The sequence below is a fragment of the Manis javanica genome, chromosome 2, assembly GCF_040802235.1.
Source record: "Manis javanica isolate MJ-LG chromosome 2, MJ_LKY, whole genome shotgun sequence".
NCBI classification, from domain to species: domain Eukaryota; kingdom Metazoa; phylum Chordata; class Mammalia; order Pholidota; family Manidae; genus Manis; species Manis javanica.
In genome coordinates, this window is record NC_133157.1 from 74,091,451 (window position 1) to 74,114,571 (window position 23,121).

The following is a 23,121-nucleotide window of genomic DNA, read 5'->3' on the forward strand; positions in this document are numbered from 1 at the left end:
CCCTTTCCTCTCTTCTATGTTGTTAGAGGCCTGCCCTGAGGGTGAGGCCCAGGGTCTTCCAGAGTTAGTGAAGACCTATGGGTAAGTCTATCACATTCTGGGTTCAATATTAGAAATGTCACATGACTCAGTTATGAGCCACATTCTCAGCTTTAGCCCTAGCAAACATGACTTTTTGGTCACCACATGCCTTACTCCTTCATCTTCCTTCTCAATTACTTTAGAACTCGGTTGGTGAAGAGGATATTCTTTATTGAGTCTCTCCTCCAGCTCATCAGCAAGCAGTTCTCCCCTACCACACCACTTTGCTGGCCCTGTGAGATTCCAAACTGCCACCTGGTGATTCAGCTTGAAAGCTGTGGCCCAACTCTCAGAGCAGGGTACATCTGCAGTTCACCAACCACATCCCAAGACCGGAACATAACCAGTCCTAACCGTCTTATGCTAGATTTTGAACCCCATGACTGTGTAACGCTTCTCAATTATCCTGCAATGCAAAAACAATCTTTCCAAGTACCAAATATTCCTTTGGAAAAAGAAAACCATGGCCATGTAGACTCCCTGTTCCTTTTTGTCCAGTGTCACAATCCCAAAGGTAAAGAAGTAAAATAGATCATAGGAAAAAGAGCTCAGTCATCCTTTGAGACTGTAGACATTGCCCTTGGACAAAGCCCTCACACAGCTTTGATTTATACTATCTTTACACGAGGTTTTAATGTCATTTCACAAACAATTACTGAGCCCAAAGGGATTCAGAGATAAATAGGACAAGTTCTAGAGGAACTCCTAGTCAGAAGTGGGAGAGATGCATAATTGAAGAATTCTCATGTAATACGGGAAACACAGGGTATACACTGAAAAGACTACAACCTCCCTCTTCCTAACCCAAGAGTGGAAGAGGGAGGTTGTCCAAGAAAGTTTACTACAGTATTGGATGCCTTATTCAAGATGAATAAATGAAGTCACTATTTATGAGTGCAGAGGGAATGGGTGTCAGGATGTTCTGACCAATGGAGAACATGAGCAAATACAGGCATGGGATAGGCAGGAAATCACAACCCATTAGGGAGTGCTGATGAGGCTGGGCAATGCCAGAGCCAAGTTCAGGAAAGGCCAGAATATGTCCCTAAGATCACCTATGTGGGCTCACTAACAAATTCAGATTCCTTTGCCCTAGAAGTCAGTGGATAGGCTTTCAGCAAACTGGCCTGCATCCATGTCAGGCACTGGGGCTACAAAGGTGCATAAAGGCACATATGGTCCTTGGCCTTCATGGAGCTTCCATCCTAGAAGAGGGCAGGACAGACTTGGCTGAGCAAAGAGAGAAGGGAGGAGCGGAGGGAACACTGTGCGCCAAGCTGGGGACTTGAAAGAGCATCGGAAGAGATGAGGTTACTAGGGCTGTGGGGATGCTGCTGCCAGCAGTCAGAATGCTTGTAGGAAAAACAAACCCAATCTGGTCTGTATTATTGGGTGGGTTTTGGTTTTTTAAAATACCAAAACTAGGATGTAACAAAACTAGAGATTTCTTAAGTTTTCCACCAAAAAAAGCAGTACTTTCTTTGGGCACCACTTTTGTCTAAGACATGAAGTGACATGGGGGAGACAGCCAGGTGACAGCTTCACACCGCAGGGGAGCCAAGCACTAATCAGGGCACATGGCAGCGCTAGGGCACTGGAAGGGGGTCACTGAGGACTTCACGGGCCACTTCCCTAAGGGAAACAGAGAGACCAGTAAATCTTTGAAGCCGTAGGGGTCTAGACTAGTTGTCCACTACATCTTCTCTTGGGCCAACGTTTCACTCGGAGAGCATTTTTAGCTTGTGCCATCCATGTAATTCATAAAAATACAAATATGTGTCAAGTACGTACTATTGCTATGGGTTGGATGCATCTCTAAGTGTCCTGGGTGGGAAGGGCTATAAGGCATTATCTGCCATTCATATTAACATCTAGTGACAGAAATACCTGCCATCTAGAAGCAGGGAAGCACAACTATCGTAAGTAGGTTCTCATAACTAAATTAAGGGAGGACTTGACCTTGCATGGGGGTTAGGAAGGACATCAAGTCACGTCTTTGCTGACGATGTCATCTCTGGACAAATACGAAAAATAAAAACAACCAACTTAAACCACACCGATAGTGACTTGTCCTTCATAGATAGGAAAGTGGTATACATGATTCAAAAAGAAAAAACGCTTGGTTTCCCCTTAAAACAAAGCCCATTGCCTGGGTAGACACAGACATGTGGACAGCCAGAGCCCACCACTTGCCTGTCCAGCCTGGATCTTTCTCTCTGAATGAGTGAAGAAATGACCAGAATTAGCATTGTTTGTTAGGGAAAATTCTTTCTCCAATTCTTTAACCTCTTGTCATTAAAAACAAAACAGAATAGTATTCAAGAAATTTAAAAGACATTACACAAATTCTGCTTCATCTCTCTGCCACTCTGACCTAAGATCTCTGTGAGGGATGTTCCTGTCTTGTGAGGGGTGATGTGTGAGAACAGGAGACATGGAAGGAGGCACAGGAAGGGGACCACTCATTCATTTGAAAAGAGATACTGAAAACCTAAAAATGGGTATTCTTTCCAGAAAGAGGATGAGGACACATCTGCAAACCATACACATTCTGGAAAGTGGGTTTTCTCATTGCAAGTCTGATATATGTGTCTTTCTGGTTGTTATCCTGGTCCTTTTAGTGTATTTGAAAACAACTCCTGGTTCATATGAAATACAGCCTATATGGATATAGCATATATAACACTGTACTTGATATAGTGTCTTGTTAATTAGGAAGTTAATAATAAAACAAATTTAAAAAATGTTTAAATTTTGGTGAAAAAAGTAACCTGTTCAGGACACAGCAGAATATGATTTCTGCCTCTGAAGGTAGGTTACCCATATGTTTAAATTTTGTGATCTCACCAGGAGCCAGCACAGCCCTCATTTGAGGAAGGAAATAAAAACACGGAGACCTTTGGTGATTTGCCCAAGGCTTTGGTGATCTGTCCAAGGCTGTTGAGGATGTATAAATGACAGGAAGGGCAGGAATTCAATCTTACGTCAGCTAATGTCTCATTCTAACTGCACCAAGAGAGCTAACTTGACCTTGGAAAGAAAGACTTTCTTGTTTGGGGTAATTAACTAACCTGGTTAGAGCTCTGCACATCAATGATTCAAATCATGATGATGATGGTGGTGGTGATAAAACCCAAAATGAAGCTGCCACACAACTCCCCAGGAAAGATATTCTATGTCAATGCAAAGCAGAGGTTCATGGAGAGGGCACAACTCAGGGCCTCAGGGAGAATTGGTGGCCGCTGGTCAACTACAATGGTCTCCCACAATTGCCATCTTTCAACCACTTCCCCTGCTCTCAGTATAAAAGGAAGGCAAAGAACCTACAGGCACCTAATATACAACATACTTCTTATTATCCTCAACCTTTTGGCAACTAACTCAACCTTAAATATTTAAGTGATTAAAAGACTGGGGTTTTTCAATGAGAATCTAGAAAAACCAGTCATCTTCCTACATTTAATAAATTATGCCCTCACGCACAAAAGCAAACAATTTCCTAACCAGATCCTCTAAATGGCCAGCTTCAACAAATACACCCACATCTTCATTTTAATTACAGATAAAAAGTGCCAAAATATTTAAACATTTTATTTAGGTAAAGTACAAAGCAATAGTAACAATGCAAAAGCTATTTTACATTACTTTGGATAATTCTTAATTAAACCTGACAGTTTTAGGTGTCAGAGGTCAAGATGAACTGCATGAGATACAATGTCCTAAGGCTCCCTGAAACATTTGAGCTTCCAAAAAGTAGAGTCAATGAAAAAATAAAGCCAATTGTTCTGGCTTCTAATAGATATGGCTAAAGGTACATTTACCGGTAAACACACTCACCCACTTGCACATACACATACACACACACACACAAAAAAAAAACCTTTTTAGCAATTTGTTTCTGTTGGATTAGTCACCGTTTGGGCACTGTGGCTCCAGGAGGAGAGGATTCCCCACTCTGGGCAAGTTCCCTGTGAATTTGATAAGGCCAAATAATGACAACAGAACGTTGGTGGTAAAAAGGGACTCATACCAAGCTTTATTTACATGGCAGAAAGTCGAGCACTAGACTCCTGTCAGCCTGTCTCAGTCTCTGCCCCAGGCACTGCTTCCACTGGTGGCTTGGTCTCCACTTCCTCCTGCTCCCCAGCACCAGACTCTGTGCCTTCTCTCTCCTCTTCTTAGCATGGGGCTCCTCAGCTTCTGCTTCCAGCTCACCTCTGCCCTTCCCGCTGGCTGATTCAGTGACTGACAGTTCACTCCAGGCAGCTCTTCTTAAAGCAATATCAGTCATAAATAGTTATTGCCAAGGGATAATGCAAACAGGACCCTGTGCAGTTTGCTAAGTATTACCTCATCACATGTAAACAATGGGCAATATTTAAAATCAGCTGAGAATCCTAGCCATAAAATTTTCATTTGCCCTGCAAGCACCAACCCCCGCAAAAGCTTTTAATACAGAGAGAATGCTTTCTAGAATGTTTTGCCTAGGATAATATTGCAGAGCCTATTAGTATTGACCAATTAATAAGAAAATGTACCTCTCAAATCAACAATAGTAGCCAAACACATGATTCCCTTGGCAGGACTCCAACACAAACCCAGGGGTTAATTTATATCTTGGCACATGTTTACAGCATTCATTCACTGGTGAAGTAACTAGGTTTTCAGAGAAGGTGGGTCTAAAAGGACAGCAGCACTGACACACCTGTTACCTCTCTACCATCAGAAACTGTGAGCACAGCTCTGCCACAAGGAGAAAGCAAATTGTGAAGGATTTTAGATCTCACAAGAATTTTACTCATATCACTGATAATGATTCTAGCTTTTATAAAGAGTTTTGAATCATGAGAATGTTTTACATATTCCCTTTATATTTTAGGGTAGCAAAAAAGTTAGAAGCAAAGTAAAAGACTCAAGGCAAATATTTCACATATATTGGATGGATGGATAGGTGTTCAAATAGACAGATGATCCCACTAGTTTCTGGATTATTTGTAACTTTGTGGGATGTTCCCCTTTTCACCTGATTTTTTAATGTATTTCTTTGGATATGGTAGCTTCATAGCTAGCTTTGAGGTAGGGAAAGAAATGAACATTTCAATGATCAAATAAATTTCATTACTCACAGTTGGCCTAAAAAATTACTCATCTCCCAAGCTAGACTTAATGGGCAGTGGGTGGTCAGATTTCCTTGTGATGGTGATTAAGAAGAAAATCACTTCTCTCCTCATCCTATTCTTTCCCATTTTCCAAACTCCTGTATTTCAAGCTCTGATTATAGCAATTTTCCACACTAATGTAGAAATTGATTAATCAGAGAACTATATGGAAACACTCCAGCCTAGGATTCTGGTAGAGAATTTGTTGTTGTGACACCATCCAGAACTCCGGGTTCTTAGTAAGGAGAAATGAACTATGCAATTTTTAACATCACTAGGACATGGGAGGAAAGAGCCCGAGTTTAACATTTGCCAGAAAAACCAGCAACTCTGGGCCACAGCCAAAGTCTGAACATCGGCCTCCCTGTTCCCAGAGGCTCCTGCAGAATCTGACTTTTCAAATTGAATGAGGAAGTGGGACTAAAAAATATATTTTAACAGATGTTTTAAAAATTAGAAAATAAGAGGGTCTTAAAATACTTCAAGGCTTGAGAAACTCTTCTATAAAGAGTGATATAAATTGACCATTTTTACTTAACTATGCCTGCTTTCTTTGCATGAGTCTTTAATAGACTCTTCTAGAGCTTTAGCCTCTTGCTTTCTGAGAATGAAAAGTTAAGCTGGAATAGTTACAAAAACCCAAGTATGAGACATCATCAAAGCCCTTTTTGGTATTAAAAAATGTAATCTCCTGTGATCCTGCCCATAAATACTAGACTTCATCGCTTAAATGTGAAGTTGGATATTTAATGTTTATGTTTTATATCTGGTGAATTACCATCTCAATAAATAAAAATATCTACTCATGATGAGTAAAAATACACAGCTACTTAATTTCCTAATGTAATATCTCTACTCACAATATAAAACTGTAAGGCATTTTTTATTACAAACAAAATCCATTCCTTGGGAGTGAGTGTATCAACATCACCAGCATTGCTGATTCTTTACCAGTCAAAAAGAAATTATAATTTCCATGTGACTAGAGCAGGAAAAGGAGGGCAAGAAAGCATTATGAAATTGACTTCCCGAGGAGGAGATGCAGCTTCTTTTTCTCCCCTGACCCCTATCCAACCCCAAGAAGCTCTCAGCGTGATGCTGTGCTAGGTCCCTGCAAGACTCAAAGGAAACAAAGAACCTGCCCTGAAATAAAAAATGTCACCTGGCGGTGCTGTCAAGGCTACCATCACCTCATCTTATCAAGGCAGCCTTGCTGGGCACAACACAACAAACATCCTCAGTGACAGCCACTCGGTTTGCTTCTGGGTGAAGGTTAATTAGGTCATCCCATGGAAAAGATTATCAGAAGTCTCCCTCTCGCTATGGAAAGGTTGATGGGAAAGTGGAATCCAAACTGAAAACCCTGAAATAACGTTACGTTAGATATAAGCAAGAGCTCTCAACCTTGGCTGCCTAATTAGAATCACCTGGGAAGCTTCTTCGAGTCGCTCCAAAAGCTCAGGCTGCATTCCAAGAATAATACTTCGCTCCGAGTCTGGGGGCGGTACTCTGGGCAACAGCAAAGCTCCGTAGGTGATCCCAATGTGCAGCTAAGACTGAGAGCCATGGTTGAACTGTCCTATTGTCCTATGTAAACACAGCAATCAGGAGAGGGTGGGTCTCAGAGGGTCAGAGACTCAAGCCGCAAGACAAAGGCATCCATTTACCCAGAGGTAGGGCCTGCAAAACTTCAAAGAGAATTAGCAGAGGCCTTGTGAATCAATTCAACTTACAAAAGTTAGCCATCTGAGGGGCTCCAGTGGGCCACCTGGCCTGTAACTTGGAATTCAGCAAAAGTTTCCAACAGAAAAGTACGATGCTCTCTCTCTGAAGGGCACTGCAGACCTCACACTCCTCAAAACATTGACTTTCGAATTAAGTACTTGGAGGAATGGCAGGCAAAAATACTCCTCTTACTGTTTAATTATTAACTTTCCTTTTGCAAAATGTTGTTTTTGTTTCTGTGATGAGCCTTTGCAATGAAGTGTCTGAAGTCATATGCAAATATGATGTGACCCCAGTACAGTTAAGAGCTACTATAAGCAGAGGGCAGGCAAGAAGTTGAGGTCAGCTGTAAAAAAGCTTGTAGAACTTACTCTTTTTTTCTAAGGATCACTGAATATAAAACTAAAAGGCTTTTCAGAAGTTAGGCAGGGCTGCCCTTTGTCCTTAGGAAATTCTGTATCTAAATCATCCATGCAGATTCTGCAGAACCTTTAAGAAGATCAGAAATACTTCCTTTACTGCAGGACAGGCCTAGAATGAGAATTTCTGAAGTTGGAGACACTACAAACAGCAAAAAATATGAGGCTCTTCAGGCTTCAGTGAAATCATCACTAGTAAACATGAGTTATAAGCTAACTCAGGGTTAAGAGTCCTGCCACTGAGCAAATGCCTTTGTAATATTTATTCAAGAAGTCATAAATTCTAATATATGTTCATACGATACTCGAGAGGCATTCTGATAATTAAGGCTTATCAACAGAGTGGGCAAATGCATATGAATCATTTCTTTAAAAAAAAAGTAGGCAAGGTAAAGGAAATAATTTTCAAGGCTATATCTTAATTGAAAAAACATGTTGGTTAAAAACCAAGTGCTGAACTACATTTCTAATAAATTTCCTTTCCTAAGCAGCCCATCAAGTAAAGGGGAAGATTTTCAGTAACCTAGCTGAGCAATAATCTCCCTAACACTTAAAATAAAACCTCCTAAAATGACTTTTAATTCCCTTCTACATACTTTCAAGAAAGTGTTCCCAGCTCTGAATAAATCAGATAATGGCAATAAATACTCAGCAGTAAGAGGTGGGGGAAGATTGTGCATCCCTGTGCAGGTGAGAGCTAACTAAGGTCTTGTGCATCCCTGCCTGAACTAATCCATTGTTTCAAGTGATACAATACTATGTAAAGAAAACATGTATGGTGGTTCTTCAGCTATTTACTTAATACTACTGGCACCCCTGTCCTTTTGTCATTTTATGACCTAAACGTGGTACTTTGTTACAAGCTGCAGTTTGGAATCAGGACTAGCCCACAGAGAAAATTATTCAGAAACAATAGAAAAGGAATGGGCGACAATGACCTCACCAAGTAATAGAGGAAACAATGAGTCCATTTTTAAGTTTTAAATTTGCCCCAATAATAATAATCTCCTGCTTCTCAAGTGCCATTTAGTTGTAAAGTCCTTCCTTTTGCTCATGTTGGCTTCTGAAGTAGAGCATGTGTTGTCTGCATTTAAGAGATGGGGAAATGCAAGACCACAGAGGTTACATGACGTCTCCTAGGACTAGGGTGGGCAACCCGTAGACTAAATCCACTCATGGCCTGTATTGCATGACCCATGAGTTAAGAATAGCTTTTACAAATGGAGTTTACAAGCTTGTTCATTTACACATTGCCTCTGGCTGCTTTGGCACTACAACAGCAGAGCTGAATAGTTGCGACAGAGACTCTATAGCCCTGAAAGCCCAAAATATTTATTCTCTGGCCCTTTACAGAACAAGTTTGCTGATGCCTGTCCAAAATCCACAGGGGAGCCGTGAGCAGAGCCCAGATTTTTGGGACCTAATCCAGTGTTCTTTCCATTCAAACTTCTGCCTCTCCTCAAGCCACCGCAGCATGGAGTTTATTCCAGGCATCTGTTTTAGGAATAAGAGGAAGTTTATGAAACAATGAAGTAGGTACATGAAGTAGAAAGAAAGAGGCATTGAGGATGAAGCCAGATACAGCGAATGAGGAGGAGCCGGGAGGTACGATTGCTTCCTAGTTTCCCAGGTCTGCAGGATGGACAGGAATTCTGTTCCAGGATGGGCCATATCCAGAGTCTCACCCAGGCCTTAGATGGCTTAAATGATGAGATCTGAGGCCTTTTGAGTTGACATTTAGATAGATTTGAGACTCGGAGCTGACACTGGAATGGGTTAAGACTTTGGGGATACTGAAAGGGTGTGAACATATTTTGCACACAGGATAAACATGAATTTTGAGGGAAGCAAAGAGCCCAGATTCACTGTACTGGGTTGAGTAGTGATCCCTTGAAGTTCATGCTAACCTGAAAATTCAAGAAGCAACTTTATTTGGAAATAGGGGTTTTGTATATGTAATCATGTTATGAAGAGGTCCCACTGGCTATAGAGTGGGCCCTAATCCAATGACTGGGAACCTTAAAAGAAGAGAGAAATTTGGACACAGAGAGGAGAACCCTGTGTGGACACAGAGACACTGCTGGGAGAACTCCGTGTGAAGACAGAGGCAGGGACTGGAGGGACATGTCCATAATCCAAAGGACGAAGGACCGCCAGCCACCAGCAGAAGGCAGGAGAGAACCAGTAGGAACTGATCAGCCTTGACTTCATACTTGCAGCTTTCGGGATGTGAAAGGATGCATTTCTGTTTAAGCCATCCAGTTGGAGGTACTTTGTCACAGCAGCCGCAGGAAACTAATGCAGGTAGTGGGCAAGTGGGCATGGCCTTATGAAAAAGAATTAGAAGCAAGAGAAAAGGGGAAAGTGGTGGACTGTCAAACCCCATAAAACATTTTATTTAAAATATTAACTCAGGGTACCTCTAGAAGATCTTGAGGGAAAGTAAAACAGAAACCCAGAGACCTAGATTACTCAATCTGATTGGTAACACATGTTCCAAGGTAAGCGGTACTGTCCTGCACTCGAGCCTTACATCCCAATAGGTCTGCTTACAAGTCCATCCCCGAATTCCCAGCTTTCTCCCATCACCCAATATGACCAGTAAGCAAAACGCATCCTACAACAGAGGAAAGTAGATTAACTAAAAATTAGAAGGACGTTCCTGACATACCTCTTCTCTGAAATAAACCTAAATGTCCAACAATGGCCTAATTTTGGAAATACCTTGTGTAAGTGATTAAAAAGGAATTGCACACTTTAAAAAAGACAGAATACATGCACTGAAAACTGTGTAAAGAATCACCACACTCCCTGCTGGAATCTCCCAGTGGCTCGGGAGGCACCTCCCACATGACCCAACACCAGAACCACTAAGAGCTAATCCCCTTGCACACCTGCTTTTCAGCATATCAAGAAGGCTGAAGCAGGACACACTCAGTCATTCCTTCAAGAAGGCCAGGAAATGGTAGTGAAGACATGAGGCTGCACACACAATGTAAAGGTAAGCCTCAAATTTGGTGCATGCTGTATTTTCCTAGGCAATCCAAGGACCAAGTAATAAAAAATGTAGATTAATTGCTTTAAAACTGTTAGTATATCAGATAAAGGTAATATATATGAATACAGGTGCCACAGGTTCATGACAAAGTTGTCCTTGGGGCCCATCCAAAACCCCAAGCAATTCTGGCATTTCAACAGTTATATTCTTCTTAACAGATCCACAAGAAATTTATCTTAGTGTTTTTCTCCTTATTATCAGGTCATGTTGTACCTCAGTATCAATGATTTAAAATGAACTCTATTTTTAATCCAGACTTTTTAATGAATGCACAGCTTTTTTCTATGCATTTGCATTCTAACATGCTATATAAAATTTTATTTGCCTCCTCCTCCCATAATTTTCCTAAGGTCTTAAACAGTGGTGATAGGAAAGCAAATGCCACCTTGATACCATAACTTTATGAGAGCCCATTGCCAGATGGGACATAAGCAGCATTCTCATAAACCATCCCTTAGGTCCTAAGAGGTACTAGCTCTCAAGGTAAACAAACAAACAAAACCCACTGATTTTGCTGAGTAGTCTGCAGGCCATTTATGAAAATATTTCCTAAGACTAGAAATTTTAGAAAAGTTGGCCACTTTTGTCTAGTGAAGAAATTAACTGCCTTATCTTAGCTGAAAAAAAATGTCTTCCTTTTCTCAGCATCTGGAAAAAGCAACCTACATCACTGCCCCCATTTCTGAATCCCTGCACCCTGGGAAGCACCACACTACTCCCACGATCAAACTCCTGCAGAAATAAGACCACAGCACTGACTAAATTCATCACACTCCACTGGAGTTAGAGCTTAAGAGCTTCTCTGGGCCACTGACCAAAGCACTCAGTAAATCTTTTTGTTCAAAGACATATGTTAACCTGAGTAGGAAAGCGTGCATTCATAAATGGGGTGCCAGTGCTTTACCTTATTCTGCTCACACACATACGGTATCCTTAGAGTGTCCATGGCTTTGATCATGGCTTGCATGGCGGTGAATATGTTTTGGTAAACCAACTTCGTGAACCCCTTTCTGTCTTCATCACTGTAACCAGATCCATGGATGATTCTCATTTGCTTGATAAAGGTGCTTTTGCCACTCTCACCAGTTCCTAAGAAGATGAAACAAGTGATAAATGCAATCAGCAACATTCAAAAGGAACACACTGAGAAAGAAGCGCCTCCTGCAAGTGCTGGTCTGTATCCCCATTAGTAGGTTGATGGGGTGGACTTGGAAAGGGCTGGCGCAAGGCTGCTGCAGTTTCAGGCTACAGGCCAGTACTGCCCTAAACCGTCCTAAACCCTGGGCAGAGGGGCCCTTACCCTGTGCCCTGCATTTTAAAAGGGTCTCAGTCTTCTCTCTCTCTCTCTCTCTCTCTCTTTCTCTCTCTCTCTCTCTCTCTCTCTCACACACACACACACACACACACACACACACACACACACACACAATTTATTAAGGACACATGAGTGTCTGTCACTCAGAGGAATCCTAAACATCAGCTCTGTGACTAAGTCTGTTTAGACACCAAGGAACTGCTCCCCCACATTCCTTGCCCCAAGTACTTCTAACAGTGGGCAACAGGGTCTGAAAGGTTTTTTCGGAACCTTTCAACTGAAGGGTTTTGCCATTGCTAATCCCACAGGGCAGCAATAGACTCTGCCTCCAAGTGCAGGGAGGAGCTGAGCAGAAGGAACACCTGGGCAGGAGGAAAGTCTCCTGAACTTGTCAATTCCTTCCTTTTGGATACATTAATACAATTGTTCTCTGAACAATGAACCACCAGCCCCACTGTGCTATGTGTACATTCTTGCACCTGCTCACATTCCAATTTCTAGTTGAGGAGGTCCTCCAACTGGTAACACTTGCACATGGTGGCCATGGAACATTTTCTAAAATCAAATCATCCCTACTACTCTTAGATTTGTATAGATATCCAGACATAACATGTATGAAATATGATACCAGGGCTTTACCTTAACGTCAGATTAGGATATTGCTTGAAAAGACAGTTTACAAGTTGCAGAAGTGATAGAGACCTATATGATGGAATTAAAACATTTTCTAATATTTTATGTGATAAGGATAATTTATTGCATCTGAATCTAATATACTACATGTCAATTATGTCTCAATAAAATAAATAATTTATTGTATGAGATCCATTACCATGTTGGTAACATATATACCATATATTATATTTATGGTTTGTTTTCAAATCTAAATATTGCTTTAAGAATTTGTTAATTCAAACTGACATGCCCTCAGCAGGGAAAACTTTCTTCAAATCGAAATTACTGAGAAACTATCTCAGAACTAAAACCACTCAAGAAAATTTAGGCATTCCAAATGGGTGAATTGTATGGTGTGCAAATTATATTTCGATAAAGCTGTTGTAAAAAAGGAAAAGTGGTCTAACAGTATTTCTGTCAAAAGAACACAAATAACATGAAAATCTTAATTAGACATTACTACATGGTGCTTTTGCTCTGAAGGCAAAAAATTACGGAACAGGAAATGATTTCGTTATAAAATCTTTATTATTCATCCACATCTCATTGACCCTAAAGAACATGCAGACAGTGCAATTACAAAGCCAATCATCTCTGATACTTTGCCGCCTCTTAGTCATATAAAAACCACAGCTGTACACATCTTTTTGACGTTTTAGTTATAGAGACATGTTTGTGATAGGAAGAGGATAGAATGTGTTGATACTGGTTTGTTAGCTTGATTATAACCTGTAACTCTTTGGGTTTATGGGATGTGAGACTACAAACATCAAAGCGGGGCCTGTTGTAAGGACTCTGAAAACCACTCAAGGGACTTAACTCAATTTTTCCTTGTCAACAATTTAGATAGTGTTAGTATTTGACATAACTTTTCCTTGTAAGAAAAAAACGTTCCTTCAGATTGATCTTTCCAAGACACAAACCTGCTTTCCTGTCTGCCTCCCCATCCTTGGCTCCAAAACTCCCATCAGGAGGAAAGACGGAACTCCTCGCTGTGGTCACCACGGCAGCACACTCCCCCGGCCTCTGGGCTCCAGCCACGCTGCCTGCCTTCTTGGCAGCCTTTGCTCATGCTTGTTCGCAGATAACGTGTTTCACTAACCACTTAGCCCAGTAAGTGTAGGGCTTAGGAGTCACTCACCTGAGTACCGTGAACACTGTGCCTGCTACAGTCACCTCTCAGAATGGTGCAATGCCGGAGTGAATGGAACAAATGTGAGAACTTTTCTTCTGTTGGTCTTATATCATGGACAACTGCATAAACATATGATAGGAATTGTCTAAAGAGGGTTGCCATGAGGCCAGGTGCCCCGAGGCTGCTGTTCCACCATCTGGCTGCCTAGATCCTACATGATGATGTGAGGGCTTGTGCGAGGACCCTGTACTGTCTGAGCCTGGCACAAAGTGCCAGATGAGATTAGAGCTCGGCTCTTGCAGAACCTTCGGGTCCCTGCACCTCCTCCCATCCAGGACGCTGCCATGCTTTCCTCCATGCCACCCCAGCAGAGCTGACCTCTGGTCCAGTGCTACCTTACCCCAAGCAAATATTAATACTTCCACATTCAATGCACCACAAAACTGATGTGAACAGAGAGGTTATACAACTACCTCAAGGCAAAGTGGGATTTTGGCCCTGAAGCCAGAAAAATCACTGAAGGCTCAGCCAAACTTTTACTAAAGCAGAGAACCTTCTCAACTATAAAGGCCATTCACTTACAAGCCAACCCCACCACCAGCCCCAAACGCACATTTTTATAAAGTCAGTGAACTTTGCTTTTGAACATGGAGTATTTCAAAAAGAAAATGTTAAAAGTGTTTTTAAAGAACAACACAAAAGAAGATATGAATATATTTGATCAACACCAATATTTAAAAATATTCTTCAGTTCTAGGTTGTGCTTATTTGGAGAAAAACTACAAATATGGAGTCAAAAAGCACAGGTTAAAGGCAAAGAGAAGAGACTGAAAGAGACACACACCCCCAGGGTTGGGGAGAGAGTGTGGGCGAGTCTCATTTAAGCCTCAACACAGCCCAGTTAGTATCCTTTTCCAGAAGAGAAGCTGAAAACCAGAAAGATTACATAGTTTATTTAATCTTCATCCAAAGTCAAAGTTTGTCCAAGGTCACTCAGCTTGAAAGTGTTGGGTCTGCACTGGTATGTGCACTTCCATGATAACACCATGCGCTAGTTTTACACTGAGTGTTTCCCCAAATAAATGGCCAAGTCACACTGTGCTATCGGCTTCAGCATGGTCTTCATCTGGTATGGAGATGGCAACACTTGCAACTTTATCTCAATCCTTCAGAGCTCTGCTCTAAACGAGATGGTTCCAGCAGCAGATGGGGGCAGGTGTCAGGGGGAGGTGAGGGTCTCTGCAGTGACAGCTGTGACCAAGACCATAGGCACCAGGAAACTCAAGCTAAGGGTCGGAGCTGAGTCTCCTCATGTGTTCTAAGCAGAAACTCAACACTCAGACATTAAGGACAATTATTCATTTACTCTACACAAGTAAAAGAAAAACCTAAGGCATGTGATTTTTAAGATGACAATAATTGGTGATTGGAGAATTAGGGGACTCTGCTTTTACACCCCACATAACGGGACCCGTGCTTACCCAAAGGTGTGGTTTGGGTAAGCACAGGTCCACTGTGCTGTGTTTCTTATGTTTCTGTGGCTCTCTGACCAGCTCCCCAACAAAATCACTATGCTGGTGGGGGCATGTGTAACTACAAGAATGAAGGACAACATGAGCCTCTCCCAGGAGCAGCTTCTTGTTCCCAGGGGATGCCTTGGCTTGGAAGGCGAACTTTGGTGTCCTGTTACCAAGGGATTCAATCAGAGGTTACGGTTGGGGGGGAGGGGCGCCTGGGACCACAGCCCAGAGAGCTTTCACTCCTGGACCCAATGCTAGTAAAACAGATGAGGAAAGGAATAAAATGGCAATCCCACATCTAGACTCTGTTCCAAATATAAAAAAGGGAAATAACTTTTCTTCCCCATTTAATTTTTGCTTTACCATGTTCATATTTGGAAAATAAAACCAACAATGGTTATAAGTACTTTTGAAATTTCATCAAGAGCCTGCTCTGTTTGAGGTTCTTGCTTATCATCATCCTTTTGCAACTGTTGCCTGTAATAAAATCAGTAGGTAAGGCGATCTGGCCAGTAACAGAGATCCCCCAGAGGGCCTGGGGCCCGCTGTCTGACTCCTTGCCCTCTGACCTCCGGGCAGGAGACCAAACTTCACTGCAAAGCTCTGCCTGTGATCCTCTGTCTCCCTCCGCCCCTTAAATGTGAGTTAGTTCCCTTTCTTGGGTAGACACCCTCAGTAAGTGGTTAAACTGAACATGCTTATCTTTTTGGCATATATTCTGGCTCTGGCACAGTCAGCAGACACAGAAAATTGGTTTTCTATTTTAAGCGAAGGCTCACCTCCACCAGCTTCCTGCTTTCTGTGGGTGGGCTGTGCGCACCTTTGACCTTTCAAGGCTGGAGGCTTTCCCACAAGACGCTTGCTCCTGGCAGTCACTTAACCACTATTTCTCAAAACTCCATCATTTGTATACCTACCTTGTGATTTTTTTTCATATCCATATACCACCTGTATGATGATCTAATATTCAAAAATATTTTTATTTATATAAGCTCATTTTGAAAGCTTGAAATGTGAATGTCATAAATGAAAAACTAGTACCATTTTCCAATTAAGCATATTACAATAAAATTAGATTCCAAGAATATTCCAACTAAAAACATCGTCTATCACCAGTGATCTGAGTATCACACTGAGAAACAGTACAAATTATTGTCTTTTTGTGAAATTTACCCTTTTATTTTTCATTTTTAAAGGAGCTTTCCCCTCTTTTTCTCTAGAGGTTTCTGGAATTCTACCCATGAACCTCATCCAGATACAAAAAAATGGAGGCTTAAAACTCACAAAACTGAAAAGGGGCCAACAAAATGTCTTCATTCTAAAATTCTAACCTCAGTCTGAGATTTGAGAAGGCAATATGAGATTCAAGTTTCAGCTTAATTTTGAATCCACAGAAAGGCTCATAGAAGAAGAAAAAAAAAGTTGCTTTTTTAGGAGCCAGGAGGGAAGAGAGGCCAAAGCAAAATAAATCCTTTCCAAGTGATAGACCAAGGACATCTAAACAGAGAGCCAATTGTTTTAAGTTTTCCTGCAGTCTTTAGTACAGGCCGCTCCCTGAGAGCCGAAGCAAGGAGCTGATAAAGCATCTCAGATCGGCAGGGCCATCTCCTACAGTCTGCGAGGTTTTCTGAAACCACCTGTGAGAAGTCACTGTTTCTTCAGCTCAGTTTTATAGAAGATGATGCAAACAGCTCAAAATGTAAGTCAGAACAAAAATGCGGACACGTACCTGCCCACTGGTATAAATGATCCATGAGGCCGACGCAGGTTGACTATATGGACAGGGCCTTGTTTCTCAAAAATCAGAGCACACAGTCAGAGCCTAATAACTATTCTTGAGTGGGAATTGACCGGCAAAGCAACCAGAGGATCCCAGTTTTGGAATGCAAGAGGAAGGGGGGCTGCTTGACCAAGGGAAGACTCGAGGCTGATTGGATGGGTCTCTGAGTACACAAGGCCACCTCACAGAGGACTGGGAGCCCTGCCGCTTGTCTTTCTGGGGAGGACACGCAGGACCCATGCCAGCCACATAGGGAGGCTCAGGCTCTGCCTCATGCTTTCTGGTAGTGGGGCAGATGAGTCATGAAGATCCTTTTTGAGCCGTTCTCAGCAGCAAGGAGGGCTGCCCGGAAGAGAGCACCTGACTTGGGGGGACTCTACATGGGCCCTGCCCACTCACGGCCGACCTTGAGCAGTAGCCACCTCAGGTGGTGAAAGTTTCCGCATGTGTGTACTCCAATTCTGGGGCATCTTAGCTAAAGATACTGAGATTTTTGAGAGAATCTGGCTAAGGCTGGGGAAAATTCCACATGATGTCTGATTGTTATGATCAGAATGCTTGTTCCCCCCCAGAATTCATATATTGGAAATCTAATGCCCTAGGTAATGGTATGAGGAGGGCCTCTGGGAAGTTATCAGGGCATGAGGGGTGGAGCCTCATGAATGGGATCAGGGCCCTAACAAGAGGGCCCCGGGGAGCCCCCTTGCCCATTCCGCCAAGTGAGAACACGGAAGTCTGCAGCCCTCCAGAGAGCTCTGACCAGGGCCAGGCCGTGCTGGCCCCCTGATCTCTGCCAGCCAGCCTGTGGAATGGTGAGAAATAAACTTCTGCTGTTCATAAACTCCCCAGTCTGTGGTATTTTGTTATAGCAGCCCAAACGAGAACTAAAGACACTACCCAAGCACAGAGCAGAAGGCAATGGTCAGGGGTTGAGGGCAACAATTTTAAAATGCAGGTCCTTAGGCCCCCTCAGTTCAACTGACTAGCCCTTGCAGGACCCTGGGAATACGCATCTTGAATAAGCACTCTGTTGTCTGTGTCCGGGAGTGATAGGGGGTGGGTACTGATGCACCTAGTCCATCCTCTGGCTGGGAATCCCTGCTCCAGGGCTCTCACCAGGGGAACCTCTGCTAATGGAATTCCCTGGGACTGGAATGCTCAAGTTTCCAGGCTGTGTTCACTTTAGCTGATGGGTTGTCAGGCCAAGTACCAATTTCATTTCTGCATGAATAGACTATCTCTGCAGGAGCTATGTTTTTCAATTTCCAGAGGGAAAACATTTTTAAAGCATCATCAAGATTCATTATTCAAGTCAGGCTTGCCTGCTTCTGCCCAGCCCCCATGGCACCATCACAACCATGTCACCTTCCCCAGCTTCTGCGCTTGCAGAGAGGACCTGAAAAGGAAAAGCAGCAATCCTCTGCCTCAGAACTGGACACCACTGGAGACAGGGGTTATGGTTGTCCTCTGGACAACAGAGGTGGATATAAGGCTCCTGATACCAAAATGGAAAGCTGAAAGAAATTCAATGATGAGGCTCAATAGACAGTTTGAGATTTAAGGGGGAGAAGAAGAAAACCAATAAAACAATACAGCAGAATTCAAAAGATGCTATTTTATATTTTATAATCTTTGTTTCAGTAATCTGTAAAATCACCCTTAGGGACTAGCCAAGAAGAGCAGCAATTCCAAGTATATTCTGCCACTTTCTGTCACTGTTGGGCCTCATTTTGATCAAGGAGGTATTTTCAAGTCCAAATTTGATTTCTAAGTAGTTCTTATGTCAGGCAAAGCCAAATGATCATGCTAACAATTTTTAATCACGAAGAATTTTTGCATAATTATTCCCCTAGTTTAAAGTATCAAAAATAATGTACTCACATATTTGCCATAAGTACATTTAAAATTTCAAATGCAATGGGATGACAAGGCTATGTTTTACTCTAAACTAATTTGAGCTATTTACCTATACAACCAAATTCCTATAATTTGTTATAAATGTGAAATTCTTTAAAAATTCAACACAAATGTTTAGCTTATTATTAACAGCTTATGTCAAGAAATAGTTGTCTCATCTTCCTATGGTAATGCATTAGAGGGGGTGAGGATTTAATAATGTGAGTAACTGTTGAACCACTGTGTTGTATACTTGAAGCCAATGTAAGATTGTGTATCTTCAATAAAAAAAAGAAATAGTTGTCCATGATTGATATGCGTCACTTATATGTAGTCACATGATCCACATATCTTTGTCGCTTGCCAGACACTACACCCAACTCTTCCAAAAGGAGTTACACAATTTTGTTCATTCTGTGCCTAGCTCATCTTTGTAAGATTCTGGAAAAGGAAGAAAATATACAGAATCTTAATAATCAAATATTTGTTAGTGACGAAACAGTTAGGGAAAATGTCCTGGGTATCAAATTTCCCTAAAAATGAATAAATCACAAAAAGGATAGGGAAGAAACTTCAAATAAGTTCTGTGGCTTACAGCTCAGATATTACTGATTCCATTAGAAGTACAACTCGTTTCACTTGTAAGGAGAATCATGAGATCACTTTCTGCTGCATGACACTGAGTCATAATTGTTTTGCTTTCCAAAAAAACAAATTGGAAGAATTTTCATAGATGGTTTCAAAAATTTCCATAGTTTACTGCTCCTCCTAAAAAGTGACATCTCCCCCATTCTTGCAGAAATGTTTGCCAAGCAATCTTTACACCAGATCACCAGTAAAACTTTCGGCCTTTGAGTCTTTGAAAGGATATGAGAAGTAATATAACACTAGAACAAGAATGAGTTAACAAGAATGAGTCTAAAGTCAGAACTTGTTCTTGTACAAGTTACAGTTGTTCAAAAGTTTGATTTTGCTCATGCCGTAAAAGAAGAGAAGAAAGAGTAGAGCAAAGACAAAAATTACTCAAAGGAAAATAAAGAAGCTCCAAAAAGAGACAACGGATTTGGAATGCTTAAGTCTCAAAAACGGCAGACAAGACTAGAAGATCACCATTTTGAAACACTGAAAATTTTGCTGATACACCAGCAACTACAGAACACCTCATTCACTCTTCTGTCCTTCAGCTCCAAACCCAAAGATAAATTTAAATAAAAATAAATTAAAAGTTAACCAACAAAAAAACAAAGTAGCGATGAGTGCAGTTTTAAATAGAGGATCAGATTAAGAATGGAAACACAGGAATTCTGAAACTGCAGGGCTTTAAAGGTGTGATGCACCATCACCCATGTTGGATGGGGAAGTTTAGAAACTGTTCTCTTCAAGTCCTTCTCACCATGTAGGCAGAATATGAAATTCATTTTCTTCAGATTTAGGTAGATATACAAATAGGTATATGACATTATTCAGCCCATTATTATGATCAAAATATGTGAATTTACCCTTGAAAGGTCCAGTTTAAGAACAAATGGGTAAAGTAATAGCAAGATATTGGCAAGGTTACATCAGCCACTTAAAACTCAGGCCATGTCATTTTTGCCCTTCCAGTGGGTCTGCTGATTCCCATGCCAACGTGGTCAACTCCCCGCCGCACTGCTTCAGCATCAGTTTTCCCATCAATTTCAGGTAGACAGATTCATTTCTTCTTGTTACTACTGTTTCTTTACATAGCTTTATTGTGTTTGTCATGATTCTACCTTTCAACCCCAGCATCTCGGACACCTGCCATGGAGTAAGTACTCAATAAATGTCTGAATATTTGAAGAATTACCTGACACCACCTTTTTTCAGCATTCCTCTTCTCATCACAGCCTTGGAATACTTCCTACCATTTAATTCAGCGGGGCCTTTCCCAACGTAAATGAAATACGCTCTCTCACTTTAATTCACCTGTCATCCCCCAAATCAACAAACAAGTCTGTGCCTACTCAACTCTAGGGCCTCCATCCAATGTCTTCATTATGGTTTCACTCTCTGAAAGAAATTTCTGGTTTACAGCTGTGAAGCAGGTAACATCACAATCCAATTTAGGATGTGCTTGGAATAGTCCAATCATTATTTACTGAGCATATGTTCAGTGCCTAGGCTGCGCATTAATTCTTGGGCCCGAGTCCCCATCCAAGTGGAGAAGGCCAACTTTCTGGTTCTCCTTTCCTCCAGGCCAAGACCTTTTTGAGCCTCAGTCTCCCCAAAATCATAACCTCCAGAATGACCAAGACCAAAACATTTGAATAAGAAATTTTCAAGGTATTTCTTAACATCCAAAAAACTTACTTAAATACACATATTTAATTTTCAAGGGGCAATCTGACTCATAAGAAAAAATAATCCCCAGCCCCACTCATCAAGCTCTTTGTTTATGGGAAGATGTTTTCAGAGGCTGGACTCCTCTCTCCAGGGTGGATGGAAATGACCCAAATGACCATATCTTCCAGTTGCCCAGGACCAGCCCTACTTTACATCTGTTGTCCTGAGGTAATTATGGATAGCATCCTTCTTCTTTCTCAAAAGCATCCTCGTTTGGACAATAAAGTATATGGTCATCCTTAGCATAACTCTGCCATATTGGGGTTGGGAGAGTTTATAGCCTCCTCTGGCATTACAAACTCCAATTCCCTGCTTAAACATATAGCCCAAGATAAGAAAATCCATAGCCAACCATCTTTTCTTTTTCATAAACCTCAACCTTAAGGGAAAAAAAAAGTTTTTCAGTAAGACAACTCTGGGAGTTGAGAACATATTTCTTTTAGTGGAAGGATGTACTTTATGACTTTGCTATAAAACCAGCTGAACGATATAACCCAACTAGCTGCCTTGTTACAGACAATGAAAAAATGTATGCATTTCAACTAAATCTTCACATGAGATAGCTATTATCTGTATTAATTATGTCTCCAGTGACTTATGAAAATAAAAAACTTTCCAGTAAAAACCAACTTGATGTCTCTTCTAAGGCTATAATTAAACATATAAAATAAATTCTGTTGTTATAAGAAAAGAGTCAGATAAGCTCTCTCTTTTCTGTCAACACTGGGATGACTTTGCTGTGGTAATAACAAAGGTAAGTCCCCCAAGGTATAGAGAAGCAAAGGAGAATGATTTGAAGATTATTCTCATTTTTACCCAAATGACAGAGACAAGTTCTGTGGTCTTTCTTTAGAATAATGGAGAAGGCAATATGGCAAAATAATTATAGCAAGATGCTCCTTTAGGGTTGAGTGTTTTTTCTTGGAGCTAAAGGGCTTCTCCTTGCTGGAGATGACCTTAAATTATTAAAACTCTCTGAACTTCCATTTCCTCATCAATTAAGTGGGCAGGATAACACCGTTCCCACTGTCATCTGTTGGAGAATTAAAATCACTTTAACTCTGTAAAGTAGTATTCAAACATGTACTGTGGTAATTATGGTAAGTGATAAGAGTGATAACTCTCTGAATGGAGAGGAAGAAGGGAATATAAGGGTTCAGAAGACTGAATGCATTTGTTTGACAAGGTGAGAAAAAAGAATTATAACCTTTCAGACCAGGAAATTGGTCACATGTCTAATAATGTGGAAGTGAGGAAGAATGCATCATTTTCTAGGCTGCTGTAACAAAGTAACACAGCTGGGTGGCTTAAAACAAGAGAAGTTTACTCTCTCCCAGAGGCTCTGAGGGAGAACCTGCCCCTTGCCTGTCTCCTAGCTTCTGGCGGTTGCTTACAATCCTTGATGCTTCTTCTGTGGCAGCATAGTTCCAACCTGCACCTCTGTCTTCACGTAGCCATCATTCCTCTGTGTCCAAATTTCAGTCATCTTCTAAGCACACTGGTCATACTGGATTCAGGGCTCACCCTGATGTATGACTATATCTTAATTTGATTTACATTTACATCAAATTACATCTGCAAATACCCTATTTCCAAATGAGCTCATACAAACGCTCAGCCCATCACAAATTGGGAGGCACTCTTGTCAATCCAGACAGGGACTTTTGGGAAAGATGATCACAGCCTCAACACTCAGACAAACTTGATATAATAATTCTGGGTACGATTTTAAAGAAATGGGAAGAATAGGGGATTCCTCCACATGGTCTAAATGTAGCAAACTTTTTACACTTCCAACATGAAAGGGACAAGGGCACCTCATGTCTTTACCACCACTAGACTGTTTCTAGGACATTGCAGAATTCTCTCTTTGCAGGCTTTCCCCTCACACTTGTTTTTTATGGGAAGCACTTCCTTAACTAAAGTCACTTTATTAGGAGTAAATGTGAGTGAGCAAGTATGTGTCTGCATCATTGTGGCCACATCACTCTAAT

The 23,121-nt window shown here is 41.4% G+C and overlaps 1 protein-coding gene across 2 annotated transcripts in view; it reads right to left on the reverse strand.

Annotated features, from left to right (window-relative positions):
• The window catches only part of GNA14 (G protein subunit alpha 14), a 152,208-nt gene that overhangs the window by 58,243 nt on the left and 70,844 nt on the right, over positions 1 to 23,121 (reverse strand). The window contains exons 1-2 of one of the 2 annotated variants that reach the window (XM_073228684.1): positions 16,817 to 16,950; positions 11,347 to 11,531 (exon numbers count right to left, since the gene is read on the reverse strand). In XM_073228684.1, coding sequence (XP_073084785.1) covers positions 11,347 to 11,531; positions 16,817 to 16,841 — 210 coding nt within the window. In that variant the 5' untranslated portion in view covers positions 16,842 to 16,950. Of the gene's footprint in view, positions 1 to 11,346; positions 11,532 to 16,816; positions 16,951 to 23,121 lie in introns of those variants that run through there. The other variant, XM_036991348.2, reaches the window with a different exon arrangement.